This window comes from Zootoca vivipara, chromosome 6, assembly GCF_963506605.1.
Source record: "Zootoca vivipara chromosome 6, rZooViv1.1, whole genome shotgun sequence".
NCBI classification, from domain to species: Eukaryota; Metazoa; Chordata; class Lepidosauria; order Squamata; family Lacertidae; genus Zootoca; species Zootoca vivipara.
In genome coordinates this window covers 77,966,389-77,988,439 of record NC_083281.1, presented here as the reverse complement: position 1 = coordinate 77,988,439, position 22,051 = coordinate 77,966,389, and the positions used below count along the sequence as shown (strand labels likewise).

The window sequence follows — 22,051 nt, the reverse complement described above, 5'->3', positions numbered from 1 at the left end:
TGTCTGCCTGCTTGCCGTAGCCGAGGAAGTCCAAGCGGCAGCGGGCAATTCGGCTGGGGGACTGGCTTGGCGGCGGCGGGAAAAAGGGGAGGAATTCCTCCCCTTCTTCCCGCCACCGCCAAGCCAGTCCCGGAGCCGAAGTATGGCGTGGCAGGGTTTTTCGCCATTTGCCTCCCCCTGGGGGGAAGGCAAACGGCGAAAAGCCCCCGCTGCGGGGTTGCCGGCTCTGTCGGGTGGGGGGGGAGGGAGAAGCAGAAGATCCGATCGGTCTTCGGCTTCTCCCTTCCCCCCGCCCAACAGAGCCGGCAACCAGGTCCCGGGGTTTGGAGAAGTCTCTTTCCTGTTGGCGGCTGGGGGAGAGGAAGGAAGCCCTTTCTCTTCCTTCGTTCCTGTCCCCCTGCCGCCGACAGCAAGGACAGGTCCCAGGGTTCGGAGAAGCGCTCCGCAAGCACTTCTCCGAACCCCCGGGATGTTCTAGCGCCCGTTATTGAACGGGCTGAAATACACTAGTGAAAGAATAAAATCATTGGTTAAATACAGCTATTTAAAACATTCCAAAAATAAAATAAAATCAGCAATAAACTGAAATCTGATTGAAGCACATACCGGCATTCTAGATATCTGAGTCATTCTTTTTGCCTAAACAAAATTGTTTTGAGCAGGTGCCTGGGAGGGTACAGTGAAAAGTGCCTGCCTGGTGTCAATAGGCAGGGAGTTCCACAGTGCAGGTGCTTCCAAACTAAGAGATTGATTTCTCACAAATGCCAAATGGATATTATGTAGCCCCTGTAATAGTGCCCCTTCCACACAGAACTGAATAGTGTATTGTATACATGATTTCTCAATAAACAATATGTATAACAGTCATAACAGAATTTTTAAAAGCACAGCAATTGATATTCCACATTTAAAAAGAAAAGGTTTTAGAAAGTGCAATATACATCTTTGAAGTTAAAGTATCCTAATGGAACAGTGAAAGTTGTGAGTATTATATATTTATACCAAGTTTTATGAGAACAGTACACATGCTTGCTTGCAAAATGCCATTTTTTGCGGTACCTTATCACAAATAAATGTAAATAAATGAAATTATCTGGGACTAAGTCTCATGGAGCTCAGTAGGATTTATGTCTGAGTAGACATGGAGGCTCACAGGAGGTCTGCAATTTCAAATGCATTTACTTAGCAGTAACCTCTAGATAAATAGGTACCGCTCCAGCGGGAAGGTAAACGGCGTTTCCGTGCGCTGCTCTGGTTCGCCAGAAGCGGCTTTGTCATGCTGACCACATGACCTGGAAGCTGTACGCCAGCTCCCTCGGCCAATAACGCGAGATGAGCGCCGCAACCCCAGAGTCGGTCACGACTGGACCTAATGGTCAGGGGTCCCTTTACCTTTACCTTTAACCTCTATTGAATTCAGGGGGCTGTGCAAGTAGGAAGTCAGACCAACCAGCAGGTGGTGGGAAGGACCCTTTTCTGCCTGGGGTGGTGTCCATTATATAAGCAGAAAGGCCAGTAGGTGGGCTTGTGCAGGAAAGTTGGAAGTTGCAAGTAGAAGAATAAAGTTAGGTATGTTTTGCCTCTCCCACCATAGTGTCCTGGATTGGTGTGTGTGTGTGTGTGTGTGTGTGTGTGTGAAACCTTGGATGTTGCTAATGCAAAGATGCTTAGGAAATGCATGGTAACTCCTTTAGGAATACTCGGAGAGCTTTCAGAAGTGTCCCACCTGAACACCAACAGATAGAACAGAGAGATGGGTTGTGTGAGGTCCTCCTTCCCCACTGCTCCCTTGTCTGTTGCAACCTGGCAAAGTTAGTTCAGCATACATGGAGAGCTTGGTCAAGGTGGGAAGCCATGGATCTGGGTGTCTCCTTGCTTCTCCTTTCCCCCTGTGAGTGCTGAAGGCAGCCTGCTCATTTGTAAATATTATATTAATACGGTTTTTCCTTTCCTCGGAGACCGGTCTACCTTTATTAGAGTGCTTTCTTCATGTGCATCTGCTTTAGGGCAACGTGTTTCCATAACTATATAATCAGTTTTGTGTCCTTCCTATAATAATAGTGCACGCACACACGCACACACACACACACACATGATACTCTAGATGGTGTTGTAGTGTTATGTTATATCAAAACCATGTGTAGCAAATCCTTATTTGCAGCAACTTCTGAGTTTGAGTTTCAGCTCCTGCTCCACCTATCAACACTGATTCTCATAAACCTTGCTGGTTTATATTCTCTTTCACCTTCATGCCAACTTTTATTTCAACTCCCTTCTACTCCCAGCACCCCTCCTCCCTTCCTGGAAGCCTCTTTCTCCTCCAAAACATGGTCCCAAAACATCTGGATGGGGGGAAGGCCGTTCTAGACTTCCTTATTTTCCCCTCCCCCATCAAATTTTCCATTTTCAGGAGGAAACAGGCTGTGGTTCAGAGGCAGAGCCCAGGTTCATTCTCCAATGACATATCCAGGTAGGGCTGGGAATGTCCCTAGCTTGAAACCATGGAGAGCCACTGCAGATGGATGTAGACAGCACTGAGCTGGCTGGACCAAGGGTTTGTCTCTGCCTAAGTCAGCTTCCTATGATCCTAAACAATCCTGCTTTCTTCGTGAAGAGGGCAGAGCATTGTCTCTTGCTGTGCTGGGGATGCAACGTCGCATCAGCGTGTGGCATGGGAAATGGTGGTCCTTCCACCCAAGCCATTGGCATAGCCATTGACTCAGACCTTCTCAGAAGCTGTGTGGCAAAATGAGAATGGAGAAGTGGGCCCTTCTGAGCCCTGCATTTCTGAATGGGCTAAATCCTAAATTCATGGGAACCCAGAAAGTTGCCTTATACTGAATCACTCCATCTAGCTTGGAATTGTCTGCTCCGAATGGCAATAACTCTCTGGGGTTTCAGAAAACAGCTTTTTCCAGAACTACCTGGAGATGCCAAGGAATGAACCTGGGACTTTCAAGTCAGATATTCTACCACTGAACTTCAGTCCTTCCCCTGTCCTGCAGTTCCTGAAAATAGACTTGCGAATGGAATAAGATATGAAAAGGTTAACATTTCTTGCACTGTTCCGCATACTTTTTGTTTTGGTTGAAGACCGTGTTTCTCCCTGCGCTCATGAATGGCTACTTAAAGAGAATGTTGACAAATTAATAAAGGTTAGCCCATTGACCGCTGTCTTGGCAGGCCGTTTTGCAGAGTTTAAGAATCCCGGTTTTTCCAACTTAGTGCCGCTGCCAGTTGAATGAAGCGAGCACATCTAATTAGAAATGTTAGCGATTCAGTGGGCATCAAGGAGACTGCCCCATAATTGCATTGAGAACGCAGCAATGAAAATATTTTCGTCGGTTTTGAGTGCATGGTCCAATTTATCATGTTCCTGTCTGCTTTCATCTCTGAGCGAGTATAATAACGAGGACCACATGTGGGAATTTTGCCTCTGCCTTCAGCAACTACGTTGCTAATCTATTACGCTACAGAGATAACTTTGTTTTGTACCTACGGTGGTTGCCAACTGCCATGGGACCCTTGGCTCCACCTGATGGAGGAGGTTGAAAGTTGGGCACCCAGGGATGCAGGCCCACCCCTTGTGACTTACGACGCTAGGGAGGAGGAAGTATGTCATCTGCTTTCTCTCCTGGCCTTCCTGTGGAGTGCAGAGCCCCATCAAAGAGTGAGAAGGACACCAGCCAGCCAGAAAGAGGGACAACAAGAGGTGGTGGTGCTGGAGCTGGAGACAAAGGGACAAGGCACAGTCCCGCCAAGAATCAGGAGCCACCTTGGCACATGGCACATAGCTGCCAAGTATCCCGTTTTCGCCGGGAAACCCCCTTTTTTCCTACCGTTTCCCGGCGGTCTCCCGTATCGGTTATTATCCCGTTATTCTCCCTTAAATCCGCTCCTGCCGGCGGCCATTTTTCTGGTGCCCCTTTGCCCTTCTATGGGCACCAGAAAATGGCGGCACTGGAAGTCGCTTCTATGCGTGTCCGGAAATGCGTAGACGCAAGTTCCGGTGGTGCTTTGCCCTTCTATGGGCACCAGAAAATGGTGGTGGCGGTGGCGCCGGAAGTCGCTTTTATGCATTTCCGGTCATGCGTAGAAGCGACTTCCGGCGCTGGCGCCACCATTTTCTGGCACCCATAGAAGGGCAAAGCGCCACCGGAAGTTGCGTCTATGCAACTTCCGGTGTCACGCGGCTGCCAATCCCGGATTTTTCCATCCAGGACTTGGCAGGTATGACATGGCATCAGACTCACCCACCCAGATGGAGCGCATGTGTGCACACGCAGCACAACCTGAGAGAGAGAGGATCTTGTGGCAGGAAGGGCATGCCAATTGTTGGAACATATTCCTACCTTCTGTCCGGTTATGAACCTCTTGCCTTGCTCACTGACCTTGGAATGTGGGCTTCTGGTCCTTGCACTTTTAGCCTAAATAAATATCTCTTCCATACTTTCAAATAAGAGCCTCTGTCGTCGTGTTCAAGGAAAGGAGACTGACACCAACTCTACAGAGGAACTTCGGAAGCTGTCCTATGCAGAGTCAGACTGTTGGTCTGTCTAGCTTAGTATTGTCTGCTCAGACTGGCAGTGTCTCTTTGGGGTTTCAGACACAAGTCTTTTCCCCAGCCCTCCCTAGATATGGTGGAGATTGTTCCCGAGACCTCCTGCTCTTCCTCTCAGGGCGCTGCGTGAAAGTGGTGCCCACAATGGTTTCTTTGGTTTGCAAATGGGCCCACCTGAGGGTGAAACTTTGGTGAGCCCTGACATAAATTAACGGTGCAAAAATGAGGGGAAAGTAGAGTGGAGTGTATCAAGTATGGGATTGCACTCTCTCTGTGTGCATATCTTATTCCCCATTCAGCACCACTATCTGGTCACATCCTTAGATGTGCATTGACAGCCGCTGTTGCCATTATTCTTGAACTTCTACACAGAAGCCCTCAGTTCTCTGTTTTCCATCCACCCCGGAGGTGTTCCTGCCTTTTCCAAAGTGGAACATCTTCAGAAAGTCCTAAAATGATACCAGATGTGCCGTTGATGTTCCCATTAGGGTAAAAGAAAAAAAAGGGGGGAAAGGCAAGGTACTGTCCGCTTGGGATTTTCCATATGCTCATTTTCTCCCAGCCAAAGAAGAAGAAGAGGAAAGGCGGGGGACCTTTTTCTGTTTGACTTAGTGAAGACACGGCTCCAACAATCCCGACACTGTCTTGTCACACAGTGTTGCCATTCAGGAGCACAGATAGCCTTTCATGATGTGAGATAGCTGCGTGGGACAATCAGGCAAGGCATTGTGTTGTACAATCTCGTTTTGTAGTCAGCAAGTAGGCAGCACGGGTTGGGGATTTTTACCCTCCAAAGACATCGGGCTGACCTTATAGAAAGAAGCTCTGTGGAGGAAAAAAACAAAAACCAGCCGAGCACCACTCTGGCTTTTTCACTTTGCGATGGATCGCCTGCTTTATTTTCAACGCATTTCACAATTCTCCTCTCCTCAACCTCACAAGGCATTCTTATTATTAATGCCCCACCTTTTCCCCACACCAGGACTCAAGGCACCTCACACAAATGAAAGCAAAAAGAAAAAAGAAAGAAATACCATAAAGCTAAAAACATGCAAAAGATGATAACTGAAGGCAAATCTGCAAATTATAAAGCTGGAAAGAGTCACAATTAAAATCTAACAACAGTTACACACAAATGCCTTTATCTTTTCAAGGAGAGATGGCATCAGAAGATGACTTGATTCCTTAATGGGAGGCCATTGTTTATTACTTCAGGTGCCCCAAAGGACAACGCAACACCTCTTAAGTCCCTAAACCACATGCACAAAACTATACAGACACACAGATACCTTTTAGCAAACAGTTTCAAACAATTGTCGCCCACCCGCCCCACAGATTGAAATCTAACTTTTTCCATGAATGAGCCTTCAGTGTCAAACTTATAAAGCACATGGCGTAACTTCTCCTGCCCTCCCCACTGCTTCGCAACGTCCATTAACGATCTTTGGTGCTCTGTAAGTTTATGCTACATGCCCCAAGCCTCCGGTTTTAAAGACAAAATGAAAGCCCAGTAAATGGCAAAAAAAAACCAAAAAAACCTCACACCACCCCAACAACAGTTCTTTGCTGCCCCGGCAATTGCATTTGCTTCATCTCCGAAAGCCAGATGGGCGACATTATAGAAACCAGACCCTTGCCACAGTTTTAATTATCGGGGCCCTGACAGAAACGAGTGAAATTTTGAATGACCAGCCATGGAGCAGACCGAAATGCTTTACACATGGATTTTTTCCTCCATAAAACTTTATAGCTTCTTAAAGAAACACTATTCATATATTTTACGAGGCCTAATCATTGACTAATGCCTCGATGGCTGCACCTGTGGCACATGGTCCCAGGGATATCCCTGCACCGTTGCCAACAACTCATGCTGTTGACCGACCCTGACAGGCAGCACACGTACTGGAGGAGAGGCCGGCCTGGCTCCAGTTACCTAGCAACCATTCTAATAAGGCAGAGGCAGGGAGATTTATGGGTATTTATCTGCTGACGCATAGATTTGGCATGAAGCAGGTTCAATTCCTTCTTGAAAAATAAAAGCCATTTGCCATATTTCTTAAGGCAGGAAGAACAGAAAGATTTCAACATTGGTGTTTTTAGGGTTTTTTGTTTGCAGGGGAACGGGAGTAAGGTACAGTATAGGTAAAAAAAAGGTAAAGGACCCCTGGATGGTTAAGTCAAAGGCGACTATGGGGTTGCGGTGCTCATCTCGCTTTCAGGCTGTCCACAGACAGCTTTCCGGGTCAAGTGGCCAGCATGACTAAACTGCTTCTGACGCAACCGAACACTGTGACGGAAACCCGAGCGCACGGAAATGCTGTTTACCTTCCCGCCGCAGCGGTACCTATTTATCTACTTGCACTAGTGTGCTTTCGAACTGCAAGGTTGGCAGGAGCTGGGACAGAGCTCACCCCATCATGGGCATTTGAACTGCTGACCTTCTGATCGGCAAGCCCAAGAGGCTCGGTGGTTTAGACCACAGCACCAGCCGCATCCCTGGAATGGGAGTAAGGAGGACACGGTGGAAGTATATGAAATGATGTGTGGTGTGGGGAACATGGACAGAGAGCATGCTCTCCAACATTTCACAGATGAAAATAGGGACGTCCTATTCAATAATAATAATAATAATAATAATAATAATAATTTTATTTATACTTCATCCATCTAACTGGGTTGCCCCAGCCACTCTGGGTGGATTCCAACATACATACAAAATATAATAAAATATTAAACTTTTTTTTAAAAAAAAAAACTTCCCTTCAGATGTCTTCTAAAGTTATTTACCTCCTTGGCTTAGGGGTCACGTAATTCCATACCCTCCAACAGTTCTCCAATGAAAATAGGGACGTCCTAAGAAAAACATGGACATTCTGGGATCAAATCAGAAACTGGGACGGCTTTTGTAAATCCAGGACTGTCCCTAAAAAATAGGGACATTTGGAGGGTCTGAGGGAGATGTTTTTTTCTCCCTCCCTCATAATACTAGAATCTGGGGGCATACAATGGAGCTGAAGAGTGGGAGATTTAGGATGGAGAAAAAGAAATATTGCTGCACCCAAGACATAGTTAAATTATGGAATTCACTCCACACACACACCCAGAAGGTCGTGATGGCCACCAACTTGGGTAGGTTTTAAAAGAGGATTTGACAAAGAGGATAAGGCCATCAATGGCTACTTGTAATTGACGATTATATCCTTTCTCCCGTATCGGGATTATATCCTTTCTCCTGTTTCCAGCAACTACAGGAGAGGAGAGAGCTGTTGCCCTTATGTCCTTTTTACGGGCTTCCCATAGTCATCTGGTTGGCTACTGTGAGAACAGGCTGCTGATCTAGGCAGGACTGCCTTGGGGTTCTGAGATTGGTGAAGTGAGTCTCCATGCTTGGGAGAAAGCTGGGGGGAAATATTGAGTTGCTTTTGCTTCCCTAAAGCAAAATGACTCAAGTTCCCGCTTGGGGAAAACATCTGAAGAACTTCCAGGGAAGCAAAGTGTCTCAATAAGATCGATAAGATTTCTCAGGTCTCCAAATTTTGCAATGGAAGTTCTCTAAAGACTGTGTACAAAACATGTGTACAATACTATTGCATCTTACATGGGGGTTCGGTTCCAAGGGTTCCATGTATACATGAAAATTGTGTATACCAAACACTTGGAGGCACCCTCACGGCTAGTGGGTGAGGGGGAGAGAGAGGGGGAATCCCACATACTCCTAGAGCTCACGTAGCAAGTAGGCCTTGCCCAGCAAGCAGGGCAGAAAGCTTACACACTTTTTGCACATTGGGTAACCCAAGCATAGCTGCCAAGTACCTCGTATTCCCTGGGAAACCCCCGTTTTTCCTTACCATTTCCCAGCGGTCTCCCGTTTGAGCTCCTCTCCCGTATATCTCCCTTAAATCCGCTCCTGCCAGCAGCCATTTTTCTGGTGCCGGTTTGCCCATCTATGGGCACCAGAAAATGGACGCCGCTTGCACCGGAAATAGCTTCTATGCATGCCTGGTGGCCATCTTAGGGGTGGCCACATGGCGGCGGCCATCTTGGAGGTGGCCGCATGGCCACCCCTAAGATGGCCGCCGCCATGTGGCCACCCCCAAGATGGCCGCCGGACAACCTCCGGTGCAACTTCCGGTGCCGCTGCTGCTGCTGATCCCGTATTTTTCTGCGGGAGACTTGGCAGGTATGAACCCAAGGGGACCTGGCACGTACAGAGTCTTTAAACTCTCCGCCTTGAGCTTGGGGAAGGCCTACTCAGCACTCTGGCTCTGGGTTGCTCGCGTGAGATCTCACAGGGCTCTGGGATGCTCGTGCGAGTGGACTCAGTGCACAAAGAGCTTTTAAGCTCTCAGCCTTGCTTGGGTTTAGCATGCACAGATTCAACCAGCCTGCCTTCAACTACGTGTGGTTGAAACCGCGCAAGTTAACTGCACATAGCATGCACTTGTACTGCATATTAGGAGAAAGTGAGCCTTTAAAAAGTGCATGTCCGTGGAAATCACATGCAAAAATGCTTTCCTTTGGGGGAGGGGGAGTGCTTGCAAAAGCGGGTATTGTTCGGCATACAAAAACATGTAGCTTAGGAGAAATGCGCACTAAAATTGATGATTAATTTTGATTAGGACTTCAAAAGAAAAACCTGATGCACAGAAGTGCAGAACTAAAGTTAGGACTGGAACAATGAGAAACTGAAACTAATACATTTGTACGTCTCTAAGAGGAAGGCAGGGCTAGAATTCTCATCCCAGAATATATATACAGTGGTACCTCGGGTTACGAACTTAATTTGTTTTGAGGTCCGTTCTTAACCCGAAACCGTTCTTAACCTGAGGCGTGCTTTCACTAATGGGGCCTCCCACTGCCGCCCTGCCACCAGCATGCGATTTCCATTCCCATCCTGGGGCAAAGTTCTTAACCTGAGGTACTACTTCTGGGTTAGAGGAGTTTGCAACCCGAAGTGTTTGTAACCCCAAGCATTTGTCACCCGAGGTTCCACTGTATATATTTGACACCTGCAGAGTACCAACCTGAAAGGTGAAAGGGAGTTTCGCTGGTAGGGAAACCGTTGATTATACCATTTGCTCCTCCTGTGGGTTACCCAAGTAGTTTGAAAAGCAGAAGAGACGAGTGGTTATACCCCAGTTCTGTCCGTTTGACACCATCCTTCGGTTTAAGCACATTCCTCACCCCCTGCCAACTACCCTTTGCTGGTCTCCCTCGTGTGTGTGTGTGTGTGTGTGTGTGTGTGTGTGTGTGTGTGTGTGTGTGTTTTAAGGTACAAAGTGTCCTTTTACTGAGCTGATCAATTCAGAAAGGGGCTAGTACTAAGCCCAGAATATTTGGATAAACTTTTCAGCCCTTGAAGACAAGAAAAGGTCTTTTGTCCGTAAAATGGGGGGGGGGGCTGAGGAGAGAGAGAGAGAGAGAGAGAGAGAGAGAGAGAGAGAGAGAGAGAGAGAGAGAGAGAGAGAGAGAGACCCATTACAGTACTGTAGGATCAGTTGAGTGTATCCAATAAAAACTTCGCTTGGCATAGGGCTAAAAATAAAATAAAAAAAGAAGGTGATCGGGGTGTCTAACGGGTCTTAAGTGTGTTTGATTTATTTATTGGAACGTAAGCCTGACATCCTATTGCACGCTCAGATTCAGCTAAGACCTTCTTAAGACGACTGTCCATTGACAATGGGGACTTTGTATGAAGTTGAGATGAGAGTTCGTAAGGCATGGGACAAGCGACCCAATGGGCAAAGGAAGGGAACCCCAGAAGGTGAATTTATTTTGCCTGGATTTAGTAGCACTTTATGGGATTTATTATTAGTGTTGTGAAGGACCACCAAGGGGTGCCCCACTGTCATCGTCCTCCACATACACCATGGTTGCCTCCTGCATGCTTGCAGGATCAGCGCCTCAGTCACAGCAGGGTTTGCTGGGTGGTAGGAATGGCTGGGGTGGCATGTCTGCAGCTAGACAAGACACAGGGCATGGATTGGCAGTCCTTCTCAATAAGAGAGCCAGTGCGGTGTAGCGGTTAGGGTGCTGGACTTTGACCCGGGAGACCAGGGTTCAAATCCCCACTCAGGCATGAAGTTCACTGGGTGACCTTGGACCAGTCAGTGGCATAGTGGGGGAGGGAGCTGGGGGTCTGTGGCCCCGGGTTCATTTCTTGAGGGGGCGCACGGCAAGACGCCCCGGCGACAGGCTCCCTCATTGGAACCTGGCTATGAAGACAACTTACTTGCATGGCAGCCCAACACCGCTAGCCGGTTGCAGCTTTGCTCCTGGGTCGGGTCTGACCAAGGGGCGTAAAGGAGAAGGAGAAAAATGAGGACCAAAGAGAACCCAAAATTGACATATTCATCCATTTGTATCTGGGGCTGACGGGAGCTGGCACCCAACAATATCTGGAGGGCCATAGGTTCTTCACCTTGTGGTGCAAATAGTACTCAGAAGCTTTCTTTCTTTGTACCTTCTGAAAAAAGCAGAATATGTGTTTTCTGGCAGAGAAAAAAGGAGGCGATGGTAATAATCTTGCAAAATAACAATAATCATTAAAGGTTATGAGGACACGGCTTCTTTCCACAATTGTAGCACTCTTTTTGCCTTGCCGAACATAATTTCCTGCTTTACTAAAACCCCTCTCTCCTTGTTGCTCTCAGTAGCTGCTCTGGGAGGGCGCAGTTTATTCCTCTCCCTCTGCTGGCAATTTCAAAACACAGAACTCTCTGCTTCAAACGTGTAAAATTGTGGTCAGCTCTGTGGTTCGCTCTGCAACCCTTTGCCCTGTGAACTCCTGCAGTTTAATGGTAGCACATTTAAAAAGTGAAAACCCACACCGGATCTTAGACCAATGTTTTCTCATCTCAACTGCCGGAGCGCTTGTGAGGTTTGCTGACATGGGACTATAAACCGGCTGCAAGGAGGACCCGGCACGCTTTTTTGGGTGGGTGGAGAGGGCCGCCGCTTTGTGCTGCTGCTGGAATCCACACCCGTTTCCAGGGCTGGGCTTAAATCAAAGGGTACCGCCCCCTCAGGTGAGCAATGTCATCAGTGGTGCATCATGTACACACACCCTATGCCTCCATTTTATTCAGCTGTTGGATACTTAAATTTTGTTCCTGCATTTATGGACTGTTTTCCATTATTTTGATGCACATCATGTATGCGTGATTTAGTCCTATAATAGCAGGCAATACATTTGACGTGGAACACCAGCAAGCAGGCCTTGAGTGCAACCCTGCTCTCCCTACTTGGCTCAGTTGGTCAGAGCATGGTGCTGATAATGCCAAGTTTGCCAGTTCGATCCCCGTATGGGACAGCTGCATATTCCTGCATTGCAGGGAGGGTTGGGCTAGACTCTACAATTCTATTATTCTACTTATTCCTAGTGACTGGTATCCATAGTGCCTCCCACAGCAGGACAGATAACAGAAAGTACTTCTTCACGCAAAGCACACTTCAACTATGGAACTGGCTCCTACAAGAGGCAATGGTGGCCACCGACTTGGATGGCGATTAGACAAATTCATGGAGGGAAAGGTTATTGATGGCTACTAGCTACTATGACTTTGCTGTCCCTCCATGATCAGAGGCAGCAATACTTCTCAATGCCAGTTGCTGGAAACCAGAGGAGGAGGAGGTGCTCTTGTGCTCAGATTCTGCTTCCAGGCTCCTCAAAGGCGTATGGTTGGCCACCGTGAGAACAGGATGTTGGAGTAGATAGGCCATTGGCCTGATCCAGCAGGCTCTTCTTATGTTCTCAACACAGCCATTGTAGCGAGGAGCTATTGATAGGCTTACCCTCCATCAGTTTGCCCCATCCTCTTTTAAAGCCACCCAAGGCTTTGAACCAAGGACGTAAGAAGGGCCCTGCATCATCTAATGAACCAATCCTGACTCCCTCAATGGTGAACCTTTGGGAAGCCCATATGCAGGGCATGAAGGAAACAGCCCTTCATGGAAGGTCCCATTTCACTATCATGGTTGAAGAACCTATCCCACCACAATGTCCCCCCTCCCCTTAAAAGACATTGGCTGTATCCAGGTCCTACTCAAAGTAGACCCACTGAAGTTAATGGACGTACATGAGCCATGCCTATTCATTCACATCTATTTCTTTCTTTATTACATTTATATCCCACCTTTCCTCCAGGGAGCTTAAGGGGACATACCTAGTTCTTCTCCTGCTCCTCATTTTATCCTCACAACAACCCCTGTGAGGTAAATTATGCTGAGAGGCAGTGACTGTCCCAGGGTCACCTCATAAGCTTCAAGTCCTGGTCCTAGGGAATCCTGGTCTCCTAGGTCCTCATACACCACACCGGGTCTTCTCCAAGTAGGACTAGCTTTGGCTACAACCCTATGTAAACCAAAGGCCATCTCTACATCCCATGCCAGCGAATTCCACGCCTCAGTCCCATAAGATAACTGAACATGAGAAAGCAGAAATGGCCAGCCTAAGGAGTGAGGCGATCAAAACAACATGCCTGGAGGTAGGGGCTGGGGGGGGGGTTGAGGTGGACAGAGTTGAGACCAGACAAAAGTGATGAGTGAAGAAACGCAGAGACAGCCAGCAAAGCATTGCATTGTCACCTCTTGTCAAGGAGTAGAATCCTTTCCCTCCCCCAGCTCCACACAGACTGCTGCCTTCCCTTTCACCACCTCCCCAATTTCCCTATCTGCATCCACACAGGAGGCTTTGATAATACAGAAATAACCCAAGCAGAAGATGTTGGTGTTTTTTTAAAAAACACCAACATAAAACAACAGCAACACCCCACTGTGGTTTATATCAAGGTAGACTCAGAGTAGACCCATTGGGTTGTACTCAATATCAATCCTACCCTGAGTAGTCACACTGAAATGAACGGATGAGATGAACTAGGGCCTGTCCATTTCTACGAGTCAACTCTGAGTAAAACTTGGCCATCTTCAAATATTTGAAGGGCTGACACATAGAAGATGGAGCAAGCTTGATTTCTGCTGCTCCAGGGGCATAGCTGCCAAGTTATCCCTTTTTTAAAGGGAAATTCCCTTATGCTGAATAGGCTTCCTCGCGAGAAAAGGGAAAACTTGGCAGCTATGTCCAGGGGGTGGGGCCCAGGCTGAGGCATTCCCAATGCAAGGAAGGTGATTCTGATTGAACGTTAAGAAGAACTTTCTGACAGTAATAGCTCTTCGAAAGTGGGAAGCACTCCTTTGGCAGGTGGTGGCCTCTCCTTCATTGGAGGCTTTTAAACAGAAGTGGGGTGACCATCTTGTCAGGGATTCTTCTGGACACCCCCCTGCCCCCCTTTCCCATTCACTAGCATTGCGGGTTGAGAGATACTCATTCGCAAAAGCAGAGATGTCATTTTCTGCTTGCCAAAGGTCCAAGGTATGCAAATCATTGTTGCATGCACTGGGTTTTTCCACATCCGGCTGATTGCACATTGCATTCATCATCCATTAAAAAAAAAGCCAGCCATCTCTCAAAGCAGGAGGCTTTGAAGCTTAACACTTCCACACTTTGAATGGAGCCCAGAACATTCCAGTAACTTAGTCCAAGTTAGTACTGTTAAGCTTGCTCCACTTCTTAGAGCAGCGAATAGTTTCGAAGGCCCAACACTTACTAAACTTTGATTTCCTTAGGAAGGAGATCCCTGGCATTTTGTAGTAGTTCTGTTTATTTACAAATATACAGGTGTGTGTGGGGGGGAAGCAATGGGCTGTCTTTTGGCGCACTTAAGTTGTGTACGATACGTACATCTGCTATGTCAGATCTCTAGGGAGATGGCTGGTACACTAAAATGCATATAGAGCTCAATGTTTAGTTTCTCTGTGTTACTCACCTCCCCCTCAAAATTGCAACCAGCCTGGATTGCATCATCTTTATTCCCCCCCCCAAAAAAATACCAATAGAAGCAATTGGCTATCTACAGGTGAAACTCGGAAAATTAGAATATCGTCGAAAAGTGCATTTATTTCAGTAATGCACCTTAAAAGGTGAAACTAATATATGAGATAGATGCATGACATGCAAAGCAAGATATGTCGAGCCTTTATTTGTTGTAATTGTAATTATTTGTCGTTAGGCGGGTCAATAATAAATGGAATGGAATTACTAATGAAATATAATAGCGATGTTTATTATTGTAACTATTTGTTTTATTACTGTGGAATTTCCAAAAGAAAGCGTTTGTAAAAATTAAAAGAAAAAGAAAAAAATAGTAAGTTGCATTGCTGAAATAAACACACTTTTTGACGATATTCTAGTTTCCAGAGTTTCACCTGTATTTAGCACCCCAGGCAATACATCTCCTGTGCTTGTCTAACAAAGGGATCCAGGCCAGACCTGCCTGGGTCCCAATTTCAAACATCCCTGCTCCTGCACAACCTCCCAGGTTTACAACAGTGATGCCCTAACCTCCCAGCACCTAACCCCAGCCAATAGCCTGGGAGCTGTGTCCTATTCCAGTTGCAGTTCCTTAACCAGACTCACATCTCTGGACCACACTGCAGTAATCACACTGGGGAAGTACCCAAGCTCTTGAGAACGCTCACTTGCCTCTGCGAAAAAGAAAGAAAGAAAAGGGTGTGTGTGAAAAATCTTTGCTACCTGCCTGCAGATACTCTCACATAACTTGCTACCTTTCCTGTGTGAAGAAAGTAGAGGGTGAATACATCTCCCTTTGAGAAGAGAAAGAGAATGACAGAAAACAACCGCGGTTTTTTTTTTAAAGGTCACTGCCATCATTTTATTTCCCACACTTTGTATGTTCTAAGTATTTGTGAGCATGTCTGTAATCAGGGCTTCTGTTTGCACATCGAGGTCCCCAGGATGCCCCCCAATAAATCACACTTCACACATGAATTAAGTTTAAGGTTTCTGGCATAATTTTGGCCACAACTTTATTTAAATACAAAAAATGTGAGTGGTTGCTTAGGCATTGGTTCCATAAATACATACACATACATACATCTGTCTCTAAGACAGAACTAACTGACTTCCCCGCTTCCGAGCCGGAAGGCTGGCCCTTCGCCACTCTGCCAAATGCTCCCAGGGGCTCTTGCGTGGCCCGAATCCTTTGTCAGGGTACGGACTAAAGCATGTCAAGCCCCTGGATTCCTTTAACGGAATTCACCCTTGCAGCAGCAGCATTGGAGGGGCCAGCACAACCAACAATCAATTCTGGCCCCTCCACAAACCAACAGCATTGGAGGGACCAGCACAACCAATCGCGATCCCTCCACCAACCAATTTATGAACCAATGCCTAACCGCAGCCTTACAAGTTGTGACGAATTGCTACGCAGTAGGCGAAAACCAAGTGGCACCAGCCAATCAGCCAAATGGAAATATTCCTACCGGGCCCCTGCCTCAAAAGCAGACAACCCCATGACAGGCACAGCAAGGTCAAACGCAACAGCCTAATTAAAGGGAGGGTGGGCGGGTGATCTGAAGCTCGCAGCAAAGAGAAAGCCCCGGCTGCGAGCAAGTAATATAAAACCAGTGGGCTGTCCCCAAATTGCAACATCCAAATCTACCCACAAAGACGAATCCACCAATTGCAGCCCTGGTCATCTAGTCAATCCCACTCAACAGAAGGGAGGGTGTCCTGTTAGCCTCCACCGCAACCCAGGCTCTCCATGAAGGAGAGCCTGCTTAATCGCAACTGGGCTTCTGTTCCTAGGCTTCAGCCAAGATAACTTGCCTTTGCCCAGTCTTCCTCAGCCTGGTACCCTCCCAACGTTGCTTGACTCCATCTCCCACAATCCCAGGTGATTGGCTCTGTCAGCATGGGCCAGTGGAGTTTAACGGTATCTGGAGGGCACCAGGTTGGGGAAGGGTGCTTAGATTGACAATGAAGCATGCTGCCTTTTAATCAACCCCATTCTCTCTTTCAATGTACTTTTTTAAAAGGGGGGGAGGAATCTGGATCCATCTCTGCCTAGAAGTCGCACCCTTCGACCTCAAACCCAAATGTGTAGTGACTGGTTGCAATTGTAGCTAGGTTAAAGGCACTCTGTGCATGCCCAGAAATACTTTGTTCAAGGGGCTGGTTTTCATAAGCAACCCAACTGCTGGCTTATTAATTTTTTTCACATAAGCCCTTCTGTGTGTGCAGGATTTCAGGGTGAAACTTGGGCATAAATTGCTTGATTCAGGGATGCAGCCCACAGTATAGGAACATGCCACCGGTCCATCTGGCTCAGTATTGTCTACCCTGACTGGCAGCAGCTTTCCAGGGTTTCAGAGAAAGAGGCCTCTCCAAGCCCTACCTGGAGATGCCAGGGATTGAACTCTGGAGCCATTGCATTCAAGGCAGACGCTTTACCATGGAGCTATGGCCTTTGGCATGGTTATGGCAGCATGACCCCCTTGCATGACTGTGCACTTTCTCAATTTGCACAAAGGAAGAAAGGCCAAGAGAGGTTATGAGTTCCAATACGCAACTGATCCGATTTGAACGGGCCAATAAATGTTGGGCTGCTATTCTCCCTCCCACTCTGCTCATGTCTGTACTTAAATACTTATAGCAGGGGTAGGGAACCTCAGGCTCTGGGGCCCAATGCGGCCCTCAACCCCCTCCATTTGGCCCTCAGAACTCTCCCCAGACCACAGCCCTCACTAGCCCTGCTTCAGATCCTCCTTGAGCATTTGAATGTGTCCCTGAACTCTGATAATGCCCCTTGCTTACCTGGATGGAGGATGGAGAGGAGATCCATGTGTGGGTATGTGTATAAAGGTAAATTTTGCCATGGTTGTTCTTCCCACTTCTGCCTTTGGCGCCATGTGGCCCTCTGGAGATTGCTTTGAAAGGAATGCGGCCCTCCAGCTGAAAAGCCGTTCCCAACCCCTGTCTTAAGGTCTTCCAATTTGGGTTGTTTTTTAAAAAACACTGCCTTCTCTTTCAGATTGGCGATGACCTGGGCACTGAGAAATTCTGCGTCGATGCCAACCAGACAGGAAACGGGAACTGGCTGAAGTACATCCGGGTGGCCTGCTCCAGCGAAGAACAAAACCTAGCCGTGTGTCCTGTGAATGACCAGGTATGATCTGGCTCCACAGAATCCGTGTCATTTCCCCATGTCATCTTTTTTCTCTGCTGAACCTTTGGGGGCCAGTTGAGCCGCGAGAGTGGAGTTAAGTGTATCACAGGGGAAAGTTCTGATGATTTATCATTTGAATTGATAAATGGTTGCATTTAAAAAGAAAAACCAGAACACCACAGCAAAGTTCTCCACACTTAACATGCAACAAATATTCTCGAAGAGCTGCTGATTTGTTACCACGCCAGATTCAAGGTGGGACCAGATTACCCACTTGGGTGCACTGACCTGAGGGACTGGCTCTTTTTGAAGTGGTTCCACGCTGGCGAGAAATCAAGCTTTCCTTGTTATCTTGGGGTGATGCCAACTTGCAGCTGTTGTAAGGGTTACAAACACATTGTGCATTAGGGGAATAGAGTTGCCAGACCTCCGGGTCTTACCTGACAATAATTAATAATATGATCAAGGCAGCTTACAGCATATATAAAACATATAGTGAAACATCAGACATTAAAAACTTCCCTAAACTTTCAGATGTCTTCTCAAAGTTATGTAGTTCTTTATCTCCTTGACATCTGACGGGAGGGCGTTCCCACAGGGCAGGCGCCACGACCAAGAAGGCCCTCTGCCTGGTTCCCTGTAACCTCACTTCTCGCAGGGAGGGAACCGCCAGAAGGCCCTCAGAGCTGGACCTGAGCGATGGGGGTGGAGACGCTCCTTCATGTATACTGGGCCGAAGCCATTTAGGGCGTTAAAGGTCAGCACCAACACTTTGAATTGTTCTCGGGAACGTATTGGGAGCCAGTGAAGATCCTTTAGGACCGGTGTTATATGGTCCCAGCGGCCACTCCCAGTCACCAGTCTTGCTGCTGCATTCTGGATTAGTTGTAGTTTGCAAGTCACCTTCAAAGGTTGGCCCACCTTGAGCGCATTGCAGTAGTCCAAGCGGGAGATAACCAGAGCATGCACCACTCTGGTGAGACAGTCTGTGGGCAGGTGGGGTCTCAGCCGGCTTACCAGATGGAGCTGGTAGACAGCTACCCTGGACACAGAATTGACATGCACAGTTGTGAGTCCAAAATGACCTGGTCCTTCAGGGGCACAGTTACCTGAAGCTTCCAGGTTTGCTTAGACCCTTCCAGGTGGCTGGTGGAAGGCCTGAATTTCCAGGTGGGCAAGAGTATCTAATAACAATTTTAAAAATCACTAAGAAGGCTATGCATGCAGCTTGCAGGCTTCAGTCTGGCAGGAGCTGGCTGCACTCTGAGGAAGTTGCCCTCCTCCGCTCCCCTCTTCCAATTAACCTCCATCTCCAGGGCCTGCCCCTATGACATCACCAAGAGCCAGTCCTAGGTCTCAGGTTTGGGCCCTGGAATTTCATAAATCTGCAGGAACATGTCATTTGATTCCATAGAATTAAGAGGAATCAAGGTGCACTGAAACACCGAAGAAGCCTGTGGACAAGGTGTTAGTTTAATATAACAATCCTGTTTGGCTCAAAGCAAGGTGCTGTTCCAGAAAACGCAAGGGGTGGTAAATTACATTGGCAATCCAACCTCTGTACTGGCTCCTCGCTTTCTTTGGAGTACAATTCAAGGAGCTGGTTTAAAACTATAACGTTCCGAGTGGCTTGGGTCAGCCATATTTTTTACATATTAAATTTGTCCACATCCCAGTTCCCCCAGTGGCTATGGCCTGGCTATGACAGGGGGGCATCATAGAAAGAAACTATAGTTCCCATGATTCTTTAGGGAAGGCCACAACTGTGAAAGTGGTATGACAGTACTTTAGATGTGCAGTGCTAACGGGACCTAGCCCACCCAAGTACAAAGGCTGCACTAGTTAAACGTTGGTTTCAAATGATGATCCTGATTGAAATGCAGAGGTAAGACTTCCACCTATCTAATTAAAATCCTGGCCCTTTCACCCCAGGTATCTGCTTATTGCCATTCTTGCGAATCGAGCACGCCAAACTACTTACCCCTTGCTTTCAGTTTGCAATGCAAAATACCTGCCACCACACTGTATGGTTTTTAAAGAAGCTTGTGGTGTGTTTTGGGGTGGGGACAAGCCTCGCTTCTCTCTCCCAGACAGGTCCAACTTTCTGGATCATTTGACTCAGTGGCTTTTCATTCCTGTAGGGCCCCTACAAAGGGAAGGTGGCCCAAAAGGCAGGGCAACGTGTTGACACTCTGCTCTTTCTAGAACACACAACCTTCTTGAATGATGGGCAGTGGAGCACCCAAAATGGTATACAGCTCATTCCACATGTTTTCTCTCTGGCTGGAAACAAGAGCTCATGGGAGTCCAAGCGGTTTGCAGTGTGAGCACCCATTCCGCTGTAGACTCTGGGGGAACAGATTCGGCAGGTTTCTTGGAGTGCTGCAAAAACCAAAAGCGCCTTTTGAGTGGCGGCAACGGTGGCATCAAAGCCACCTTGGCTCATTTCAGATGTACCAGCAAAATGCTAAGTCATTAAAAAAAACAAAAACCCTGATCGGTGCTTGAGCTTAAGCAGTCAAAGTCATAACAGAAGTCACGGCTGCTGTGGATGTTTGAAACTGCAGTTTTAGTTTCAGAGCGTTAAATAGCTTTTAGTTTGACTGAAGCCTGGGTTGTCCATCTCCCTCACCCCAATATCTCATTAAGCTGTTTGCGCTTCAGGGTTGTTGTTTTTCTGTTTAGTTTCCGGCGCTTGGCAAAGCATAGCTATTGTCAATATATGCATATGTATATTTTATATAGATATGCAGTTTCTGATATCGAGTGTTTTTTAAATATATGTTGAAAACTGAAAGCTAGCATTCTTGAATCAGCAGGAAGCACTTCCACTATGACCAATGCTGAGTTGTTTTGTGACATGACCAGTTTTTTGGGGGGGGGATCCCCAGTAAAAAGATGATTAAAATATGATCGCAGAGGTTTTTTTTATTTATTTACTGTAGCTGAAACAAGGCTCTCAAAGTGAGCATACAGATATAAATTCTGTTCAATATGATCAGCTTGTTTGAATGGTCAGCTAGCAAAGGTAGGAAAATGAAGAGCACTTTTTAAAAAGTACAACCCTAGAGTGGGGTGAGTGGGTTTCTTAATTTTGAAACATCAGTGACGTGCTGGCAAGAGAGGAAATTCATTGGTTCTGGAGGAGGAGGAGGAGGGGGGGGGGATATGCTAGGTGTATTCCACTACAAAGTGTAACTATTTCCCCCCCTTCATTTTCTTACTCATTTCCCTTACCTGCCTAATTTCAGCGAAGTTGCTATAGCCTTTGCCTTTGGATCATAACTCTGGGACCAGCACTTATACCCAAAATCTGGTTAAGAACTATATTTGTGCAAAGGGTCTTTTAATTCACATTTACATTTTGAGTTGTAAGAGTATCACACACAATGTATGCATACATCTAAACTCAAGATTAAAGGACCCTCAAAATAATATTTCCAAATAGTTCACCAAATTTACAAACATATTCCCAGTAACCAAACGGTACTTACATTTATTACTTCTCCTTAACAAAGCATTTCATATTATTGGCATTTCCAAGAGAACATTCTGATCGAATCGCCTGTTCCACTAAACTACCGGGAGATTTTCATGAAACAAACAATACCTGTCTTTATTCATTATGATTAACAATGTGTTTTAGAGTACTGATATTATGCATTAATAATATCTGCATTTATCACCTTCCCAAGTGAATACAGTTTCACCATAAACACGTCATTCAACGTTCTGTTTAACTCATCATTTATAGTTTCATCTGTTTCGGGCCACTTAAAAATCGTTGCTATTATCATATGCGCAATGGATTTTCTGGCAACCTCTCAATTGTAAAATATTTTACGTAGCCAAACGTGGCTCAAAAGACAAACAAACCACCTAGCCAAACAGACACCATTCGGGGGAGACATACGTATGAATTATTATGTTGCATTTCTAAGCATTCTGATAAATCCCTTTGCTCGTGTCTAGAATTTCTGAATCTCCATTCATCCCCACCAAATAGTGATATCACCCACCCACAGTCTCGTCCATCTCCAAAATGTGTATCTCAAATGCCGTAAAGAGGAGGTTCAGAACTAATTAGTGGATACTGCATACTTACTTGGCAGTGAATGGTTTTTGAAACCTGACTATGTCTGGCAAGCTGTTCTGCATCGGGTAAGACAAGGTACTCCTCTGTTACATGTTGTATTCCCCCCCCCCGCCCCCATTCACCCTTGAATTTTCTTTAAGTTGGTGCATCTGAGAGCTTTGTTATATATTTCCAATAGTCACTGGTAGGCATTATTCAGCAAAGGCACATATTTCCCACGTGCTTCTGAGCCATTTCATTCATCCATATATTTCTACCCTTTAATCATTCCTGGTCCAGTTCTTAGACTGGTTGTGTGTTTCTTGTATTGATACTAGCTAAAATAATTTCTCTCTGGGGTTTTAAAGGTTTTTTTTTATCAGTTTCAAC

At 46.6% G+C, this 22,051-nt stretch overlaps 1 protein-coding gene across 6 annotated transcripts in view; it reads left to right on the top strand.

Moving 5' to 3' along the window:
• PRDM16 (PR/SET domain 16) overlaps positions 1-22,051 on the top strand; it is a 428,828-nt gene that overhangs the window by 358,030 nt on the left and 48,747 nt on the right. For all 6 annotated transcript variants that reach the window (XM_060276169.1, XM_060276171.1, XM_060276167.1 and 3 more), the window contains one exon: positions 17,452-17,586. In XM_060276169.1, the coding sequence (XP_060132152.1) occupies positions 17,452-17,586 (135 nt within the window). The remainder of the gene's footprint in view (positions 1-17,451; positions 17,587-22,051) is intronic.